The sequence below is a fragment of the Cyprinodon tularosa genome, unplaced genomic scaffold (genome assembly GCF_016077235.1).
Source record: "Cyprinodon tularosa strain WSP-4 unplaced genomic scaffold, ASM1607723v1 ctg226, whole genome shotgun sequence".
In the NCBI taxonomy this organism is placed as follows: domain Eukaryota; kingdom Metazoa; phylum Chordata; class Actinopteri; order Cyprinodontiformes; family Cyprinodontidae; genus Cyprinodon; species Cyprinodon tularosa.
This window is the reverse complement of record NW_024038844.1, coordinates 735,740-757,011: the sequence shown is the minus strand read 5'-3', so window position 1 is coordinate 757,011 and position 21,272 is coordinate 735,740. Positions and strand designations below refer to the sequence as shown.

The following is a 21,272-nucleotide window of genomic DNA, read 5'->3' as shown; positions in this document are numbered from 1 at the left end:
GTTGCCACTTCCTTGTTTTTCTGTGGTTTCTAGACTTGGAACACCTAATGGCTGCAAGGCAGCAGCTCTTGATGACCGCAAAGCGGTGGGACTCTTCCTGCAAAACCATTGTTGAATTCACGCCCAACGAAACCATGGCTGACCTGGAGAGAAGCCTCCTGGCCCGTTACCAGATACCTCTATCAGCAGACCAGCTCTTCACCCAGTCGGTCATGGACAAGACTCTAACCAAAGACAACTACCAGGCACGGCTGCATGACCTGCTCTACATAGAAGAGATCGCCCAATATAAGGAAGTCAGCAAGTGAGTAGAAAAATATTCAGCAGCTGTGCTGTTTAGGAGTCAAATCTCCTGTGTGATCATTTACTGTTCAAAGATAGCTGAAAACAACATCCTGTCACATTACTACCACATAACTCGGTACGGTTTAAGAAAGTTGGGGGAAGCTGATGCATGGTGTAAAATTTTATTAAACAAATAAATGAAACCTGTAAGTCTGCTTTACATTTGTATTTAACAGTTTGTAGAGCCACCTGTGATCCGTTTCTACTGGATGTTTGCTTCTAGGCACAGATTTTCTTTCTCTTCTCCCCCTTTATTTTGAATGTCTTGAAGTTGATCAAATTAAAGAGTGTCTGTAAACATCAATAGCCAACTCTGAGCAATTTACCGTTACATCTAGACTGTTTTGCATGGGACTTTGATCTAGAGAGCTCCTTTGTAGCCCTGCCTGTATAATTAGGGTTATTGTTGTAGTGATCTTCAGCCTCTAATGTGTCCCTCTAGAATGACAGGGCCATCAGCTCCATCTCCCATCCTTTTACCCCTGAACATCTTACCTTCCCCTGTGAGCATTTCTAAAGCAGGAACAGAGAAACTCAGTTTTTCCATGGTGTGTTCAGGGCTTTGGTTATCCACTTCAAATAGAGCTTCAAATATCTCCTCTGATACGATCATCCACTTCCATATATTTGCTTGTAGAAAAGTACAGAAGGACATTTTCTAGATGTATTTGCTCTCTTGGCCAGATTTGTACTGTACACTCCTGAAAATTGTCCAACCAGACAATTGGAGATCTACCTGCTTTTGTTCACTGATGTCTAGTAAGTAACAAGAATTAGTTATAACTGTATTTGTGTCACTTTCACAAATGCTTTTAAAAGCTCACAGTATATTGTTTGCTTAGTTTTGGTAGTGATCTTGGCACTGCTAAATGTAAATCTATTTTTTAATTGTCATTACATTTACCATGCAGACACCACTGTGGGTTTAGTGCAACATTGACTGGTTTAAGATCCAAGTGTGAAGAAATGCTAAACTACCACAAGGTGTCAGACTTGATCCACAGAAATTAGCAGCATTGGAAAGGAAGTGTTAATTTCTGAGAAACAGCTTCTTACAAAGCAGATTGGTTTAACATTGATTGGTTTAATGTGAGGAAAAGTGTTTTATTTTTGTTCTGTAGGTGTGAATTCATTATTAAAATCTTTATACCTTAGCTCACGGTAACCAGTCTCCTCATTCGATATACAATACTACAATAAGTTCTGAAATATTTTGATCTGCAAAAAGGAGCTGTGAAAAAACACCTTTTTATGCAGTAAATTACCTCAGTGCTTCACGGCCGCGCTTTACAGTATTGTTTTTGTGTTATATATATAAAATTTTGTATAATAAGGTCAATCATCCATCCAAGCAATTGAGAAAATGTCTTCCTATTTCTTTTTTTGAAATATTGCAGAGATCAACAAGAAAAACAATCCTTAACTGACAGTTTTTTTTTGCGATTATACCAAAAGACACTAACATGAATCTACTTTTATAAATGGACTTTGCTATTTAATTTCCTGAGTGTTTATGTAGTTACCCTTTCATAGAAATAGACTGAACAGTTAAACTTTTATAACTAATGCTCTTGTTTGTCCGTCAGATTCAACATCAAGGTGAACCTTCAGCTGGTGACCAGCTTCATGCTAACCGGCATATCTGTTGGAGCCAAGTATGCTCAGAACGGACAGCTCTTTGCACGCTTTAAACTCACTGAAACACTTTCTGAGGTGAACCAGAAACTGACAGTAGTGATTCAATATTTCATTTAATCCTAATAATAGCTAGTATAGTATATTTTTAGATGTATCGCCTGAAAGCTACTGCTATCTGAATGGTATGTTTTACCCATGTCAGGACACTTTGGCTGGGAGACTAGTGATGACCAAGGTGAATTCAGTTCTGCTGCTTCCGTTGGGGCATGAAGGGTTCGGCGGTCTGGCTCCATCTGGTGTCAAAGAGCGCGTCTATGAGGCGGTGATTGAGGAGAAGACCAAGGATTACATCTTCCTAAGGATTTGCAAAAGCTGCTGTGAGGAGCTGATGCTGCTGCCTGACAGAGAATTACAGGTACGGCTTCAACAGCACCACAGTTGTACTGAATAGATGTAAATAAACTGGCTTTTTTTTTGTCTTGCTTTTTTTTATCAGAGGTTATATTTTTGTAAGTAACCAAGAATCAGTGTGTTGTTAGTTAGTAACAATAAACAAGGCCTCTCCTGTGTGTGCGTCAGGTGGAGCTCCAGTTTCAGCTTAACAGACAGCCTCTGTGTGAGATGCACTACGCGCTGGATCGTATCAAAGACAACACCATCCTTTTCCCTGATATCAGCCTTGTCCCCACCATCCCCTGGAGCCCCAACAGGTACGGATCAAGCAGTTGTCCAATCACACATGCATGTGCATAAACTGAAATAAAGCTCCATCACACCGTGGAAAGGAGGCAGCTCCTATAAAAGAGGGCTTTAATGTAATTGTGAAACCAAGATGACAATTCCACATTGGCATTTTTAACCAGCGTAAGATTCTTAATTATGACAGGAGTGGTTAGCAACACTAAAAGCAATGCCGGTTCACAAAAACTTAGTTCCATTACATTTTACCTTCCCCTTCGTTTGCTAAAGGGTCCTCTCCCTGCTTGAATCAGCAGAAAGAATAACCTGGACCCAAGCCTTCAGAGAAAAGCCAGGTCCTTTATATACCTGCTAAATTTTTTCATTTGAATCTTTCTGCTTTCACTGAATCTCCAAAAACAGAGACTGGCTCTTCCACTCCAAGGAGTTTTGCCAGTTTAAGCTGTTAGCATACAGGTATGATGTATTTCTTGTTCAGTACAAGAAGGCTTTGATTTAATAACCAGCTGATAAAGCTGAAAATTCATTCACATCCAAAAGAAAGAAAATAATGAATTATAATCTCAGGCTTTTTTATAGCATTATACTACAGAATGCTTGACAAAAATGTGACCGTAAACATAAAAAAAAAAAAAAAAAGCAACTAAATGGAGTCCATGATGAAGCTTTTTCCAGCTGGAGTTAATTAACACACTTTCTGAGACCAATGCTTCTTTTTCTAACTAAACATTCCAATTAACTATTTTCTCTTATCACCACGGCTCAGTTTGCTTAACGTTCCATTGCTTCTGTCCAGTAACAAACTCTGCTCTGTAAGAATAAAGCCCATTAAGTATTCCTTTGTGTTGGAAAAGTATAAAATACTAAAAAAAAAATCTGTTAAGTGTCTTTGTTTGTTGAGCAGAAAAAAGTGGCTGATTTTCTCCACTAGAGATTTCTCAATCTATCGTCGTATGATTAAGGATTTGTGTCGATGCAAACAGAAGATTGAAAGAAAAAATGAACTAAAGGAAACTGCAAACATAGCAGGTTGTTTGATGTCATCGCAGTGTAAACATTTCCAGATTCTAGTCCAGCTGACAGACAAAGGGAGGTTGCATTAAAAAATACTGCCATGTATGTTATTTGACCAAAGCAGGTGTTTACAAATATTTACTTAACAAACTCTATTACTTTTACCATAAAAGAACCCAGTCGTAAAAATATATACTTTTTATAAAGTAATTCTTCTGATACCAGCCCATCATTGAGGTTTTACAAATTACTTATTGAAAGGACGTCGCCTCAATTTGAGCGATAAATGAATTTTCCTCACCTTGTTGACTCGCTGGCCAAGCTTTTAGCTTCCTGCTGCAGTTCTTCTTCCCCTGATATTGGACAGGCGAGGGGAAAAGACACGGTAATCTTTATTGACAAGACAAAGTCAAACATAATCCCACTGAGGTTTTTTTTTTTTGGCAGCAGCCCCTTTTTTTCGGGACCCTCAAATGGGATTTATGTCATAATTGAAATACGGATAAAGCAAGAAAGAGCAAACTTGGGTTAAATAAAAGCACATCGCTTTTTTTTTATCTTTAGCACACATCTGGATAAATCTGCCCTGGTAACCCTTTGAAGAGGAAGTATATTAAACAATCATGATTTAATATTAAACCTTTAATGACTCGTCAGACTACACTGAGGTATGCTTTGCTGCATAAGCCTTAAAATGTCTAATCCTCTGCTTGTGGTGTGTTTATCTGAATCATTATCTAACTGAGCTCACTGATCAGTGAATGATAAGGAATTTAGTTTTAGTTAAGTTTTAGTAAAAGAATGTTCTGTCTGACAATCTCGCCATTTAAACCAATAACAGTAGTAACATAAACAGTAATGCCAATAAATTTTTTTTCATTGGTTCTGTTAAAGGCTTCAAAGAATTTGACATATTTCTATATAAAATGTATATGAAAACTGTATTATTTTAATCAAAACTTATTTTCTGTTGTATTAGTTTTAGAAACCAACTTCATGGTTGTAATGAAAAATTTTTCTAAAGCTACCAGGGGTTTTTGTCCCCTCAAAACTTTAAATCCCTTCGTTTATTTAAAAAAGTTATTTTTCTTAAGTTGTGTGATTATGGGATGGTTTGTTTTGGATTGAAACCATAATAAGTAAAAGTTATTTGGTTAGGCTTTTTTTTTTCCGCCTCCAAACATGAGGTTTAATGTTTGGAGTTAAAACAAGGTATAATTTATACCTTTTAACTCTCATAAAGCCGTTGAGACGGAGAGACCCTCGTTTATGTCTCTGTTGGAGTTCAATCAATTGATGTTGGTGGATTCACAGCTTCAGAGGACGCGGCCTTTATAATGAGGACGCTAATGTGTAGAGACGGACGCACACACTCTACATCCACGGTGACTAAATCACCCACAAGTACGTCTGCGATCACATTCATAGCTGTTTTAGACACACAGACACACTTCTGTTTATCTGTTCATTTGTGCCGGTTTTCTTCAGGGGCTTTTTCTCCTGCTGCTATTTGTTTGATATGCAAATAATCTCGATTGCAGATTTATTAGCAGCCAATCAGCGGGGAGTATTTAAATATTATGGAAATAATAATAACTAGAAAAAGCTGTTTCGGAGAAACATCAAAGTGGGAATGCTTTTGCTGAATGAAAAAAGCTGAAATTACCTGAAGAACATATGAAAATGTGATAGGAAGTCATCAGAAACTTCAAACTGCAGAAAACAATTGAATCATCTGAAGATTTTGTAGGGTAGAATCATTTGGCAGTAAAATGGCAGAAACAAACTCATCTTAAAAGCTGCACAGCCAAACCATACATGATATCAAAAAATGTCTTGAATGTGGGCACTAGAAGGGTCTTAATATAATGTCTCCCAAGTTTCTAGAAAAATGTATAAAGAAATTTTGAAGGGGGGTTTACCTACTTTCCAGAAACATGTCAGGCGTGTTATGAATTAGCAGCAAACAGAAAAGCTTAATTCCTGTCCAGAAACAGAGCAGAATGAAGCCAAAGTTCACAACATAGGCTGAAAAGTATGAAATTAGCTGAAGTAGAAAAGAAATTACAAAGAAAAACTTTAATCTTATCTGGTTGAAGAAAAAATTAGTAGCTTAAGGATGGGAAGTAAAATGTTGAGGACGATGGTATTGAATAAGTATTAACATTTTGAAATCATATGTGGAAATGTCAAGACTTGGCAAAACAATTGGAAAATTATTTAAAATGTGTCGGTTGATCAGCATAAAGAAAACAGTGTCATCCTTAGAGGATTGAAAATCTACAAACCTATGTGCAAGACTGACCATGAGAAGCAGAGGAAGGACAGAGAGAGAAGCTTATAGAAAGAGAGCTAATACCACTTAAGGAGCTGAATTTATCAAAAAATTGAACCTGCATGTTACGAGCCGCTGTGGTAATGAAAGCACCGTTGGCAGGCTTAGGCTGCATGTTACAAGGTTAGCAGATGCTTTATTACAGTGTAAATCTTAGAACCTGATTAAGAAATATGCACTGAGGTGTGTGGTCAACAGGCCTTGGTAGTGTAATTTGAAGAAATTGGTTGACTTTGGGTCATAGCTACAAGCCATACGGCACAATGAATGAGTGTGCGTAAGGAAGAGGCTTTTATTTTGTAGGTTCCCTTTAGTCTTATTTTGAAAGTCTATCATGGATGTGTGTCAAGGGAAGGGTCATGCCCAGCAGTGATATAGAATCCATTTCTAAATATGAAATCACTGGTTTTCCATGTTATTGGGTGAATAGATGCTGTATTAGAGCGTAAATGGGAGACTTTTATTGTGAAATTCGCTCTGGGGTATGTTTTGAAAAGGTCCCTAGAGTCTAATAGAAACAAGCTGGTAGAGTTTGGGTCATAATGCTGAGCCATTTGCATCAATTAATACACAAGTATAATATAGAGGCTTTTATTTTGTAGGGTCACTGGAGTCTTATTTTGAAAGTCTAGCAGGGTTGTGTGTTGAGAAAAGGGTCAGACCCAGCAGTGATACTTGATGACTTTCCAATCGTTAAATCACTCTTTTCCCCTGTTATTAGGGCAGTAGATGAAGTGGCAATGGGAGGCTTTTATTTTGAAATTTTCTGTGGGGTGTGTTTTGAAAACCCCCTAGAGTCTCATTTTTAAAAAAGTGGTTGAGTTTGGGTCATAATGTTGAGCCATATGCTGGGAAAAAAATATGAGTTTAATTTAGGGGCTTTTATTTTGAAGGGTCCCCGGAGTCTTATTTTGAAAGTCTATCAGGGTTGCGTGTGAAGGGAAGGGTCATGGCCAGTAGTCATATTGTATCCACTTCCTAATGTTAAATCAGTGTTGTCTCCCTCCATTAGATTAAAATGTGCTGTTTAAAGTGGTGGAGGTAAAATCTCTTTGAAGCACGGTTACCTTGACGACGTTAACGAGCCTGTCAGTGACAGAGAGACATGCGCTTCACTTTCGTTCCTTAGTTCTCAGGCTTTTTTGAATGGGAATATCAGCTCCGAACAAACGAGTGCTGAAGACAAACCGTAAATGGTATCTAAAAAATTCTTTCAGTCTAAGCGAGAGCTATCCTTTGTCTCCAATTGGGGTAACTTTCATGGATGTAGCTCATTCACAACCTTAATGGGAAGGAGGAATAAAAAGGTTTGAGAAATCCTGCTGGTCTCATTGAATAACATGCAGCACAATGGTAGAGCAGAACTCTCAAAAGCAAAACTTTCCCTCCGAACAAACGAGCGGTGAGCCAAAACCGTATTAGGTATTCAAAAAATTCTTTCACCGTGAGCGTCAGCCATCTTTGGACTACAACTGGTGTAACTTTCATATTTCTACAATATTTCGTCTAGGCGTGGTGACGATGTAAAAAAGTGTATAATTGTCAAAATCTTGATTTTGGGGTTCGGACAGATTTGTTACCCCCGAACAAACCTTTTTCCTAGCTAAACGATAAAAGATATCGACACACTTCCTTCAATGTGAGTGCTAGGAAGGTCTGAGGAACAACTTCCACAAGGCTCATGTTGCTACGTCGAACGGTTCCCAAATGGGAGCGATACGAAAAAGTCTGTTTTTTTGAATTTTCAGTTCGGATTTTCAGAGAGCTCTCATTGGATTTCTATTGGAGAAGTGTGGACTTCTTCGTGGTCTGGGCCAAACTGTCGGAAAACCGTAAATGCCACACAAATGAGGGTTACATTTCCTGAATCCTGACAAAAATCCCTACGTTTTGATGTAAAATTTATCTAGATAGAGTAAAAAATGAGCGAGTGAGTTGAAGCTGTTCGGCATGAGTGAAATGTTTGAAAACGCTAGAGTGGCACACTCTAGCAGCTGAACATTCCGTCCATAGACTTCCATTATAAATTTGAAAATCTGTAAAAATTGTTTAAAAGTTTGAAGCTTCACTGAAGCAAAACTGTAAAAGTTAGCTGAAAGCCGAGTTAAACAGTAATAGCAGAAAGATACGGAAACATTTTAAAAGTTGAATGGTGTTTCTAGCTGAAAGTATGCTGAAGTAGTTAAAGGGCAAAGTAGCTGAAGATTTAGTGGAATTTTTGAAGTTTTACATGCATTTCAATGGGGCCAAAAATCGCAGAAAAAGCTGAATATTTAAAAAACTACGAACAATATCTTTACCAAAAGATATAGCAGAATTCTCCTGAACAAGCTGAACGTTTTGATACCAAATTTGTTTAAATCGGCTGAAAACTGTTGAACTAGTTAAACGAAGAAAAACCTACGGAATAATAATAATAATAACTAGAAAAAGCTGTTTCGGAGAAACATCAAAGTGGGAATGCTTTTGCTGAATGAAAAAAGCTGAAATTACCTGAAGAACATATGAAAATGAGATAGGAAGTCATCAGAAAATTCAAACTGCAGAAAACAATTGAATCATCTGAAGATTTTGTAGGGTAGAATCATTTGGCAGTAAAATGGCAGAAACAAACTCATCTTAAAAGCTGCACAGCCAAACCATACATGATATCAAAAAATGTCTTGAATGTGGGCACTAGAAGGGTCTTAATATAATGTCTCCCAAGTTTCTAGAAAAATGTATTAAGAAATTTTGAAGGGGGGTTTATCTACTTTCCAGAAACATGTCAGGCGTGTTATGAATTAGCAGCAAACAGAAAAGCTTAATTCCTGTCCAGAAACAGAGCAGAATGAAGCCAAAGTTCACAACATAGGCTGAAAAGTATGAAATTAGCTGAAGTAGAAAAGAAATTACAAAGAAAAACTTTAATCTTATCTGGTTGAAGAAAAAATTAGTAGCTTAAGGATGGGAAGTAAAATGTTGAGGACGATGGTATTGAATAAGTATTAACATTTTGAAATCATATGTGGAAATGTCAAGACTTGGCAAAACAATTGGAAAATTATTTAAAATGTGTCGGTTGATCAGCATAAAGAAAACAGTGTCATCCTTAGAGGATTGAAAATCTACAAACCTATGTGCAAGACTGACCATGAGAAGCAGAGGAAGGACAGAGAGAGAAGCTTATAGAAAGAGAGCTAATACCACTTAAGGAGCTGAATTTATAAAAAAATTTAACCTGCATGTTACGAGCCGCTGTGGTAATGAAAGCACCGTTGGCAGGCTTAGTTTGCAAGTTACGAGGTTAGCTGATGCTTTATTACAGTGTAAATCTAAGAACCTGATTAAGAAATATGCACTGAGGTGTGTGGTCAACAGGCCTTGGTAGTGTAATTTGAAGAAATTGGTTGACTTTGGGTCATAGCTACAAGCCATACGGCACAATGAATGAGTGTGCGTAAGGAAGAGGCTTTTATTTTGTAGGTTCCCTTTAGTCTTATTTTGAAAGTCTATCATGGATGTGTGTCAAGGGAAGGGTCATGCCCAGCAGTGATATAGAATCCATTTCTAAATATGAAATCACTGGTTTTCCATGTTATTGGGTGAATAGATGCTGTATTAGAGCGTAAATGGGAGACTTTTATTGTGAAATTCACTCTGGGGTATGTTTTGAAAAGGTCCCTAGAGTCTAATAGAAACAAGCTGGTAGAGTTTGGGTCATAATGCTGAGCCATTTGCATCAATTAATACACAAGTATAATATAGAGGCTTTTATTTTGTAGGGTCACTGGAGTCTTATTTTGAAAGTCTAGCAGGGTTGTGTGTTGAGAAAAGGGTCAGACCCAGCAGTGATACTTGATGACTTTCCAATCATTAAATCACTCTTTCCCCTGTTATTAGGGCAGTAGATGAAGTGGCAATGGGAGGCTTTTATTTTGAAATTTGCTGTGGGGTGTGTTTTGAAAAACCCCTAGAGTCTCATTTTTAAAAAAGTGGTTGAGTTTGGGTCATAATGTTGAGCCATATGCTGGGAAAAAAATATGAGTTTAATGTAGGGGCTTTTATTTTGAAGGGTCCCCGGAGTCTTATTTTGAAAGTCTATCAGGGTTGCGTGTGAAGGGAAGGGTCATGGCCAGTAGTCATATTGTATCCACTTCCTAATGTTAAATCAGTGTTGTCTCCCTCCATTAGATTAAAATGTGCTGTTTAAAGTGGTGGAGGTAAAATCCTTTGAAGCACGGTTACCTTGACGACGTTAACGAGCCTGTCAGTGACAGAGAGACATGCGCTTCACTTTCGTTCCTTAGTTCTCAGGCTTTTTTGAATGGGATTATCAGCTCCGAACAAACGAGTGCTGAAGACAAACCGTAAATGGTATCTAAAAAATTCTTTCAGTCTAAGCGAGAGCTATCCTTTGTCTCCAATTGGGGTAACTTTCATGGCTGTAGCTCATTCACAACCTTAATGGGAAGGAGGAATAAAAAGGTTTGAGAAATCCTGCTGGTCTCATTGAATAACATGCAGCACAATGGTAGAGCAGAACTCTCAAAAGCAAAACTTTCCCTCCGAACAAACGAGCGGTGAGCCAAAACCGTATTAGGTATTCAAAAAATTCTTTCACCGTGAGCGTCAGCCATCTTTGGACTACAACTGGTGTAACTTTCATATTTCTACAATATTTCGTCTAGGCGTGGTGACGATGTAAAAAAGTGTATAATTGTCAAAATCTTGATTTTGGGGTTCGGACAGATTTGTTACCCCCGAACAAACCTTTTTCCTAGCTAAACGATAAAAGATATCGACACACTTCCTTCAATGTGAGTGCTAGGAAGGTCTGAGGAACAACTTCACCAAGGCTCATGTTGCTACGTCGAACGGTTCCCGAATGGGAGCGATACGAAAAAGTCTGTTTTTTTGAATTTTCAGTTCGGATTTTCAGAGAGCTCTCATTGGATTTCTATTGGGGAAGTGTGGACTTCTTCGTGGTCTGGGCCAAACTGTCGGAAAACCGTAAATGCCACACAGATGAGGGTTACATTTCCTGAATCCTGACAAAAATCCCTACGTTTTGATGTAAAATTTATCTAGATAGAGTAAAAAATGAGCGAGTGAGTTGAAGCTGTTCGGCATGAGTGAAATGTTTGAAAACGCTAGAGTGGCACACTCTAGCAGCTGAACATTCCGTCCATAGACTTCCATTATAAATTTGAAAATCTGTAAAAATTGTTTAAAAGTTTGAAGCTTCACTGAAGCAAAACTGTAAAAGTTAGCTGAAAGCCGAGTTAAACAGTAATAGCAGAAAGATACGGAAACATTTTAAAAGTTGAATGGTGTTTCTAGCTGAAAGTATGCTGAAGTAGTTAAAGGGCAAAGTAGCTGAAGATTTAGTGGAATTTTTGAAGTTTTACATGCATTTCAATGGGGCCAAAAATCGCAGAAAAAGCTGAATATCGCGAAAACTACGAACAATATCTTTACCAAAAGATATAGCAGAATTCTCCTGAACAAGCTGAACGTTTTGATACCAAATTTGTTTAAATCGGCTGAAAACTGTTGAACTAGTTAAACGAAGAAAAACCTACGGAATAATAATAATAATAACTAGAAAAAGCTGTTTCGGAGAAACATCAAAGTGGGAATGCTTTTGCTGAATGAAAAAAGCTGAAATTAGCTGAGGAACATATGAAAATGTGATAGGAAGTCATCAGAAACTTCAAACTGCAGAAAACAATTGAATCATCTGAAGATTTTGTAGGGTAGAATCATTTGGCAGTAAAATGGCAGAAACAAACTCATCTTAAAAGCTGCACAGCCAAACCATACATGATATCAAAAAATGTCTTGAATGTGGGCACTAGAAGGGTCTTAATATAATGTCTCCCAAGTTTCTAGAAAAATGTATAAAGAAATTTTGAAGGGGGGCCACCTACTTTCCAGAAACATGTCAGGCGTGTTATGAATTAGCAGCAAACAGAAAAGCTTAATTCCTGTCCAGAAACAGAGCAGAATGAAGCCAAAGTTCACAACATAGGCTGAAAAGTATTAAATTAGCTGAATCAGAAAAGAAATTACAAAGAAAAACTTTAATCTTATCTGGTTGAAGAAAAAAGTAGTAGCTTAAGGATGGGAAGTAAAATGTTGAGGAAGATGGTATTGAATAAGTATCAAAATTTTGAAATCATATGTGGAAATGTCAAGACTTGGCAAAACAATTTGAAATTATTTAAAATGTGTCGGTTGATCAGCATAAAGAAAACAGTGTCATCCTTAGAGGATTGAAAATCTACAAACCTATGTGCAAGACTGACCATGAGAAGCAGAGGAAGGACAGAGAGAGAAGCTTATAGAAAGAGAGCTAATACCACTTAAGGAGCTGAATTTATCAAAAAAACTAACCTGCATGTTACGAGCCGCTGTGGTGATGAAAGCACCGTTGGCAGGCTTAGGCTGCATGTTACAAGGTTAGCAGATGCTTTATTACAGTGTAAATCTTAGAACCTTATTAAGAAATATGCACTGAGGTGTGTGGTCAACAGGCCTTGGTAGTGTAATTTGAAGAAATTGGTTGACTTTGGGTCATAGCTACAAGCCATACGGCACAATGAATGAGTGTGCGTAAGGAAGAGGCTTTTATTTTGTAGGGTCCCTTTAGTCTTATTTCAAAAGTCTATCATGGATGTGTGTCAAGGGAAGGGTCATGCCCAGCAGTGATATAGAATCCATTTCTAAATATGAAATCACTGGTTTTCCATGTTATTGGGTGAATAGATGCTGTATTAGAGCGTAAATGGGAGACTTTTATTGTGAAATTTGCTCTGGGGTATGTTTTGAAAAGGTCCCTAGAGTCTAATAGAATCAAGCTGGTAGAGTTTGGGTCATAATGCTGAGCCATTTGCATCAATTAATACACAAGTATAACATAGAGGCTTTTATTGTGTAGGGTCACTGGAGTCTTATTTTGAAAGTCTAGCAGGGTTGTGTGTTGAGAAAAGGGTCAGACCCAGCAGTGATACTTGATGACTTTCCAATCGTTAAATCACTCTTTTCCCTTGTTATTAGGGCAGTAGATAAAGTGGCAATGGGAGGCTTTTATTTTGAAATTTTCTGTGGGGTGTGTTTTGAAAACCCCCTAGAGTCTCATTTTTAAAAAAGTGGTTGAGTTTGGGTCATAATGTTGAGCCATATGCTGGGAAAAAAATATGAGTTTAATGTAGGGGCTTTTATTTTGAAGGGTCCCTGGAGTCTTATTTTGAAAGTCTATCAGGGTTGCGTGTGAAGGGAAGGGTCATGGCCAGTAGTCATATTGTATCCACTTCCTAATGTTAAATCAGTGTTGTCTCCCTCCATTAGATTAAAATGTGCTGTTTAAAGTGGTGGAGGTAAAATCTCTTTGAAGCACGGTTACCTTGACAACGCTTAACGAGCCTGTCAGTGACAGAGAGACATGCGCTTCACTTTCGTTCCTTTCCTCTCAGGCTTTTTTGAATGGGAATATCAGCTCCGAACAAACGAGTGCTGAAGACAAACCGTAAATGGTATCTAAAAAATTCTTTCAGTCTAAGCGACAGCTATCCTTTGTCTCCAATTGGGGTAACTTTCATGGCTGTAGCTCATTCACAGCCTTAATGGGAAGGAGAAATATAAAGGTTTGAGAAATCCTGCTGGTCTCATTAAATAACATGCAGCTCCATGGTAGAGCAGAGCTCTCAAAAGCAAAACTTTCCCTCCGAACAAACGAGCGGTGAGCCAAAACCGTAAAAGGTATTCAAAAAATTCTTTCACCGTGGGCGTCAGCCATCCTTCTTCTTCGACTGTGCCAACTTTCATGTTTCTACTAAAAACTATTTGGCCACGGTGACGATGTAAAAATGTGTTTTTTCTGAGTTTGAGGATTTTTCTCAGAATCTACGTTTTCCTATGCCCGAACAAGTCAGCTAAACAGCTAAACCATAAATGATATTGAAGAAATTCCTTCAATGTGAGTGCTAGAAGGGTCTGAAGATGTTCTATACCAAGTTTCATGTTTGTACATCAAACAGTTTAGAAATGGGAGCGATACGAAAATATGTATCGTTTTGGATTTTGTCTGTGATTTTTGGAAAGTCTCTCATTGGATTTCTATTGGGGAAGTGTGGACTTCTTCATGGTCTGGGCCAAACTGTCGGAAAACCGTAAATGCCACACAAATGAGGGTTACATTTCCTGAATCCTGACAAAAATCCCTACGTTTTGATGTATAATTTATTTCAATTGAGTGAAAAATGAGGGAGTGAGAAGAATTTGTTCGGAAAAACCAGAACAGCTCAAAAGCTAGAGCACGCACTCTAGCAGTTGAAGAATTCCGTCCATAGACTTCCATTATAAATCTGAAAATCTTAAAATTTTCTTTTAAAGTTTGAAGCTTCACTGAAGCAAAACTGTAAAAGTTAGCAAAAAGCTGAGTTAAACAGTAATAGCAGAAAGATACGGAAACATTTTAAAAGTTGAATGGTGTTTCTAGCTGAAAGTATGCTGAAGTAGTTAAAGGTCAAAGATGATGAAGTTTTAGCTGAATTTTGCTGAAATCTAAGAATTCTACATGCATTTCAATGGGGCCAAAAATCGCAGAAAAAGCTGAATATCGCGAAAACTACAAAAAATATCTTTACCAAAAGACATAGCACAATTCTCCTGAACAAGCTGAACGTTTTGATACCAAAATTGTTGAAATCGGTTGAAAACTGCAGGACTAGTTAGAGTCAGAAAAACGTACGGAAGTGAACAACAATAAGTGGGAATGCATAAGAATTCCCAAAAAAGCTGTTTCGGAGAAACATCAAAGTGGGAATGCTTTTGCTGAATGAAAAGAAGCACAAATTAACTGAGGAACATATGAACATGTGATAGGAAGTCTTCAGAAACTTCAAACTGCAGAAAACATTTGAATCATCTGAAGATTTTGTAGGGTAGAATCATTTGGCAGCAAAATGGCAGAAACAGACTCATCTTAAAAGCTGCAGAGCCAAACCATACATGATATCAAAAAATGTCTTAAATGTGGTCACTAGAAGGGTCTAAATGTAATGTCTCCCAAGTTTCTAGAAAAAGTTCTAAAGAAATTTTTAAGGGGGGGCACCTACTTTCCAGAAACATGTCAGGCGTGTTATGAATTAGCAGCAAACAGAAAAGCTTAATTCCTGTCCAGAAAGAGAGCAGAATGAAGCCAACGTTCACAACATAGGCTGAAAAGTATGAAATTAGCTGAATTAGAAAAGAAATTAAAAAGAAAAACTTGAATCTTATCTGGTTGAAGAAAAAAGTAGTAGCTTAATGATGGGAAATAAAATGTAGAGGAAGATGCTATTGAATAAGTATCAACATTTTGAAATCATATGTGGAAATGTCAAGACTTGGCAAAAAAAATTGAAATGATTTAAAATGTGTTGGTTTATCAGCATAGAGAAAACAGTGTCATCCTTAGAGGATTGAAAATCTAAAAACCTATGTGCAAGACTGACCATGAGAAGCAGAGTAAGGATAGAGAAAGAAGCTTATAGAAAGAGAGCCAATACCACTTAAGGAGCTGAATTTATCAAAAAAACTTAGGCTGCATGTTACGAGGTTAGCAGATGCTTTATTACAGTGTAAATCTTAGAACCTGATTAAGAAATATGCACTGAGGTGTGTGGTCAACAGGCCTTGGTAGTGTATTTTGAAGAAATTGGTTGAGTTTGGGTCATAGCTACGAGCCATACGGCACAATGAATGAGTGTGTGTAAGGAAGAGGCTTTTATTTTGTAGAGTTCCTTTAGTCTTATTTCGAAAGTCCATCATGTATGTGTGTCAAGGGAAGGGTCATGCCCAGCAGTGATATAGCATCCATTTCTAAATATGAAATCACTGGTTTTCCATGTTATTGGGTGAATAGATGCTGTATTAGAGCGTAAATGGGAGACTTTTATTGTGAAATTCACTCTGGGGTATGTTTTGAAAAGGTTCCTAGAGTCTAATAGAAACAAGCTGGTAGAGTTTGGGTCATAATGCTGAGCCATTTGCATCAATTACTGCACGAGTATAACATAGAGGCTTTTATTTTGTAGGGTCACTGGAGTCTTATTTTGAAAGTCTAGCAGGGTTGTGTGTTGAGAAAAGGGTCAGACCCAGCAATGATACTTGATGACTTTCCAATCATTAAATCACTCTTTTCCACTGTTATTAGGACAGGAGATGAAGTGGCAGTGGGAGGCTTTTATTTTGAAATTTGCTATGGGGTGTGTTTTGAAAAACCCCTAGAGTCTCATTTTTAAAAATGTGGTTGAGTTTGGGTCATAATGTTGAGCCATATGCTGGGAAAAAAATATGAGTTTAATGTAGGGGCTTTTATTTTGAAGGGTCCCCGGAGTCTTATTTTGAAAGTCTATCAGGGTTGCGTGTGAAGGGAAGGGTCATGGCCAGTAGTCATATTGTATCCACTTCCTAATGTTAAATCAGTGTTGTCTCCCTCCATTAGATTAAAATGTGCTGTTTAAAGTGGTGGAGGTAAAATCTCTTTGAAGCACGGTTACCTTGACGACGTTAACGAGCCTGTCAGTGACAGAGAGACATGCGCTTCACTTTCGTTCCTTTCCTCTCAGGCTTTTTTGAATGGGAATAGCAGCTCCGAACAAACGAGTGCTGAAGACAAACCGTAAATGGTATCTAAAAAATTCTTTCAGTCTAAGCGAGAGCTATCCTTTGTCTCAGATTGGGATAACGTTCATGGATGTAGCTCATTCACAACCTTAATGGGAAGGAGGAATATGAAGGTTTGAGGGTCCTGCTGGTCTCATTGAATAACATGCAGCACAATGGTAGAGCAGAACTCTCAAAAGCAAAACTTTCCCTCCGAACAAACGAGCGGTGAGCCAAAACCGTATTAGGTATTCAAAAACTTCTTTCACCGTGAGCGTCAGCCATCCTTCGGCTTTGACTGTGCCAACTTTCATATTTCTACTAAAAACTATTTGGCCACGGTGACGATGTAAAAATGTGCATTTTCTGAGTTTGAGGATTTTTCTCAGAATCAGCGTTTTCCTATGCCTGAACAAGTCAGCTAAACAGCTAAACCATAAATGATATTGAAGAAATTCCTTCAATGTGAGTGCTAGAAGGGTCTGAAGATGTTGTATACCAAGTTTCATGTTAGTACATCAAATAGTTAATAAATGAGAGTGATACGAAAATATGTATCGTTTTGGATTTTGTCTGTGATTTTTGGAAAGTCTCTCATTGGATTTCTATTGGGGAAGTGTGGACTTCTTCATGGTCTGGGCCAAACTGTCGGAAAACCATAAATGCCACACAAATGAGGGTTATATTTCCTGAATCCTGACAAAAATCCCTACGTTTTGATGCATAATTTATTTCAATTGAGTTAAAAATGAGGGACTGAGAAGAATTTGTTCGGAAAAACCAGAACAGCTCAAAAGCTAGAGCACGCACTCTAGCAGTTAAAGAATTCCGTCCATAGACTTCCATTATAAATCTGAAAATCTTAAAATTCTCTTTTAAAGTTTGAAGCTTCACTGAAGCAAAACTGTAAAAGTTAGCAAAAAGCTGAGTTAAACAGTAATAGCAGAAAGACACAGAAACATTTTAAAAGTTGAATGGTGTTTCTAGCTGAAAGTATGCTGAAGTAGTTAAAGGTCAAAGACGATGAAGCTTTAGCTGAAGTTTGCTGAAATCTAAGAATTCTACATGCATTTCAATGGGACAAAAAAATCGCAGAAAAAGTTGAATATCGCGAAAACTACAAAAAATATCTTTACCAAAAGACATAGCAGAATTCTCCTGAACGAGCTGAACGTTTTGATACCAAAATTGTTGAAATCGGTGGAAAACTGCGGGACTAGTTAGAGTCAGAAAAATTTTAAGTGAACAACAATAAGTGGGAATGCATAAGCATTCCCACTTGATAACTAGAAAAAGCTGTTTCGGAGAAACATCAAAGTGGGATCACAGCAAATATAGCTGCAAGATTTAGATTATTTAGATGAAAAAACACCTGCCAGACACCGCGCTGAAGAGGAGGAGACCCGCCCAGAGGCTGCTGTTGAATTAAGTTTTCAGGTAGAAAAATAGAGCGGGAGCAAAACTGAGTATGATTGTGCTTTATTCGTGTATTTATTACAAAGTATTAATCAAACCCATCAAAGTCATCATCCTCTGTTTCTGAATAAAACAGATGCGCTAAATCAGACATGCCAATTTCCCCTATTTCGCTGTCAGTCACTTTCCGTGCAGCGCGGCTCCTCAGAAATAATGCCGGCTTTTGCGAAAGCTTGAACAACAGAGCCAGCAGACACGTTAGTCCATCTACAATCCATCCGCAAACTGTGGCGTAACTTGCCCGGCGCTGCCTTCCACTTTTCCTGAAACTGTGGTCTCTGTCGGCCATCCATCGCTCCCACGCCGCTCGCAGCCTTACTTTGAACGGCCGCTTCACACTGATGTCGAGCGGTTGAAGCTCCTTTGTCAGACCCCCCGGGATAACGGCGAGCACAGTATCCATTTGATTCACCTTTTTTTTCAAATCGGCTGTGAGATGGGCACGCAGCGATGGTGATGCGTGGAAAAAACCATCTGGTCTCCTCACATAGGCTACACCTCCCTCAGCTACGCTTTCATCATCTCTTCATCCATCCAGCCTTTTCCATTTGCGTTAATATCATATGTCATCAGAGCGGTGTGTCTGTCTCGCTGTCAGCTCCCAGATCAGCTTCTCTGATTGGTTGATGCGGCGCGTCCAGCAGCAAAACTTCAATTTTTCCATCTCGAGCAGCAGCAGCGCGTTGGCAGATGCTTAAATGCTCCTTCTGCTCAAAACGCGCTGCAGGACCTTTTGCTGCACCTATACGCGCGTCAACCATTTACTTTGCATGTAAACTCGCTGCTTCTGCTGCACCTGCTGGGTCCGGTTCACACCGATGTCGAGCGGTTGAACAGCGAGCACAGGGTTAATTTGTTTCCCCATGTTTTTCACATCAGCTGTGAGATGGGCACGCATGGAGTTACATATTAACAGCGATGGTGATGAGTGGAAAAAAAAAACACCTGGTCTCCTTACATTCAGCCACTCTTTCATCATCTCCTCAATGAGGTGGTCTCAAAAGTCGCAGTTACAACACACATAGGGCGCACCGCACCATAGGGCGCACTGCACATTTTGAGGGGAAAAAAAGACGTTTAAGTGCGCCTTATAGTCGTGAAAATACGGTAGGTACTTGATTAGGTACTTGATTTAGTTTGAAGATGTATTCCCTGTTATGTGTGAGTGTCCTGACACAAGTAAATAAAGTGTCTTACACATAAAAAATACTCTTTATCCTAAGGTGTTGGAATGTTGGTCAACAATTTTAGACAAAAGGTTAAAGTAGTTTTTCTATTTTTCTAAAAAAAATGTCTCTTTTCAGGCAGTGGGATGAGCAGCTGGACCCCCGTCTGAATGCCAAGCAGAAAGAGGCCATCCTGGCCATCACCACACCCATCTCCGTCTCTCTTCCTCCAATCCTCATCATTGGGCCTTATGGTACTGGCAAGACCTTCACCCTGGCACAGGCTGTCAAACACATTCTTCGCCAGGACAACAGCAGGTACGTTCATGTGTTATGTCTTCTGTTTTAAATTGTTTTCATTGATGTGATTCATTCAACTTTTGACCAGTGTGAAAAATTCACCTTCAAATTTGGATTTTTCATTAATGAACAAATCCCACTGAAGCACTGATCAGTTTGTCATTTAAAAGATATTTGGTCAAGAAACGTCCAAGCTGCAGACTCACACAGCTCAATTAGGAAAATCCGCAGAAGCAACTATTAGTTTAAACACCGTGGTGGCAACATCATGCTGAATTTCTTTTTCCTTTAGGTTGGAACTTTGTACATGGCAATCCTGGTGGAAAACCTCACATTTGTGTAGGTTCACTCCCCAGCAAGACCATAAATCTGAATTTTCTAACATTGTTGTTTTCACTGTTAGATCCAAGCATTTTCAGATGTTAAAAAGGCCCAGACTTAAATCCAATAATGAATACAGGACATGTTTCAGTAGTTTGAGTTCCAACTTATTCCCTTTTCAGTCTGACCAAGGAATGAGATATTTTATAACTAGGAAAAAAATCTCTGTCTCTAAATGGGCAAAGCAGGTAGGCTTCATCCCATACCTGGAAAGACTTGAGGCTATCTTTAACAGATGAAAAGAAAAAAAGTATGTTTGACATTTCAAAGACTCTATAATATGATTTTTGGAAAGTTTTTTATCCATCTGGGCTAAGAAGTTATCTGGAACTTGGGACGTGAAGAGGGTCAGTTGATAAATGAGATATGGCGGGAGCGTTGTTCACTAAACCGGATGCATCTTAGTGCTGAATGATTGGCTTTGTTTAGTAGCGTCAGATATTCTGTCACTTAAAGGGAAGGCACACAGACCATTTGGATAAATCTGCATCATTTGTGCACATGGTTAGTTTGTTTGAAGTTTACTTGCTGGCCCTGCATGGAAGTCGATGTGCGGCGTGAGCTAGTCAGTCAGGTTTTGTCACTTCTACAGGCCCCACGGTGACATACAACAATATAACATTGCACAAGTTTCTCTGCTGACATTTTTCTTCATTATGGAGCCGCTGCTCCATGTGCAGCTACCCACAGGAAATTCTACGGTTACTTGAGTTGGAAAGAAACCGATGTAGCGCCGTCAGGTAAATGGTTCCCCAGTCTTTATGAAAAATGAATGCAATATCTTGGACAGTCGCCCCCTTACAAAGGCTTACATTTTGTTTTTTAATAAGATAACAGGAAGTGTGTGTTTGGATGCAAGAAAATGGCAACGGAAAGGGTAGTTCTTCAATATTTATTAGGGATTTCACTCTGAATGCATTCAAATTCAGGTCTGTGATGAATTATGGATGTTTTAAAAGCAAAGACAAGAGAATGCGACTCCTCTTACTACAAGAGGCGAGGTCTACCCCTCCCCCATCATATGGTTTGTAAAATGTTCCTCTGGGCGTACTTGATGTATGTCACTGTGTTAAGATGCCTCCTTATAGAGCTGTCCGTACCGTTTAATATTGATGTACTGTAAATGACAGTGCTGTCTTTAGGCACCATTAGTGCATTATTCTTACTCTGCTGCTTCTGAGGCTTCAGTGAAGTTTGAAACGTCTGCAGGAAGGTGAATATGGTGTTTATGGCCCCAAATGAAATACACTGGCTTCTATTATTCCCAACTTGTCTTTATACCAGGG

At 38.6% G+C, this 21,272-nt stretch overlaps 1 protein-coding gene across 2 annotated transcripts in view; it reads left to right on the top strand.

Annotated features, from left to right (window-relative positions):
* The window catches only part of helz (helicase with zinc finger), a 99,443-nt gene that overhangs the window by 25,405 nt on the left and 52,766 nt on the right, over positions 1–21,272 (top strand). For both annotated transcript variants that reach the window (XM_038286480.1, XM_038286479.1), the window contains exons 12-16: positions 34–304; positions 1,932–2,058; positions 2,186–2,398; positions 2,563–2,693; positions 19,444–19,623. In XM_038286480.1, coding sequence (XP_038142408.1) covers positions 34–304; positions 1,932–2,058; positions 2,186–2,398; positions 2,563–2,693; positions 19,444–19,623 — 922 coding nt within the window. The remainder of the gene's footprint in view (positions 1–33; positions 305–1,931; positions 2,059–2,185; positions 2,399–2,562; positions 2,694–19,443; positions 19,624–21,272) is intronic.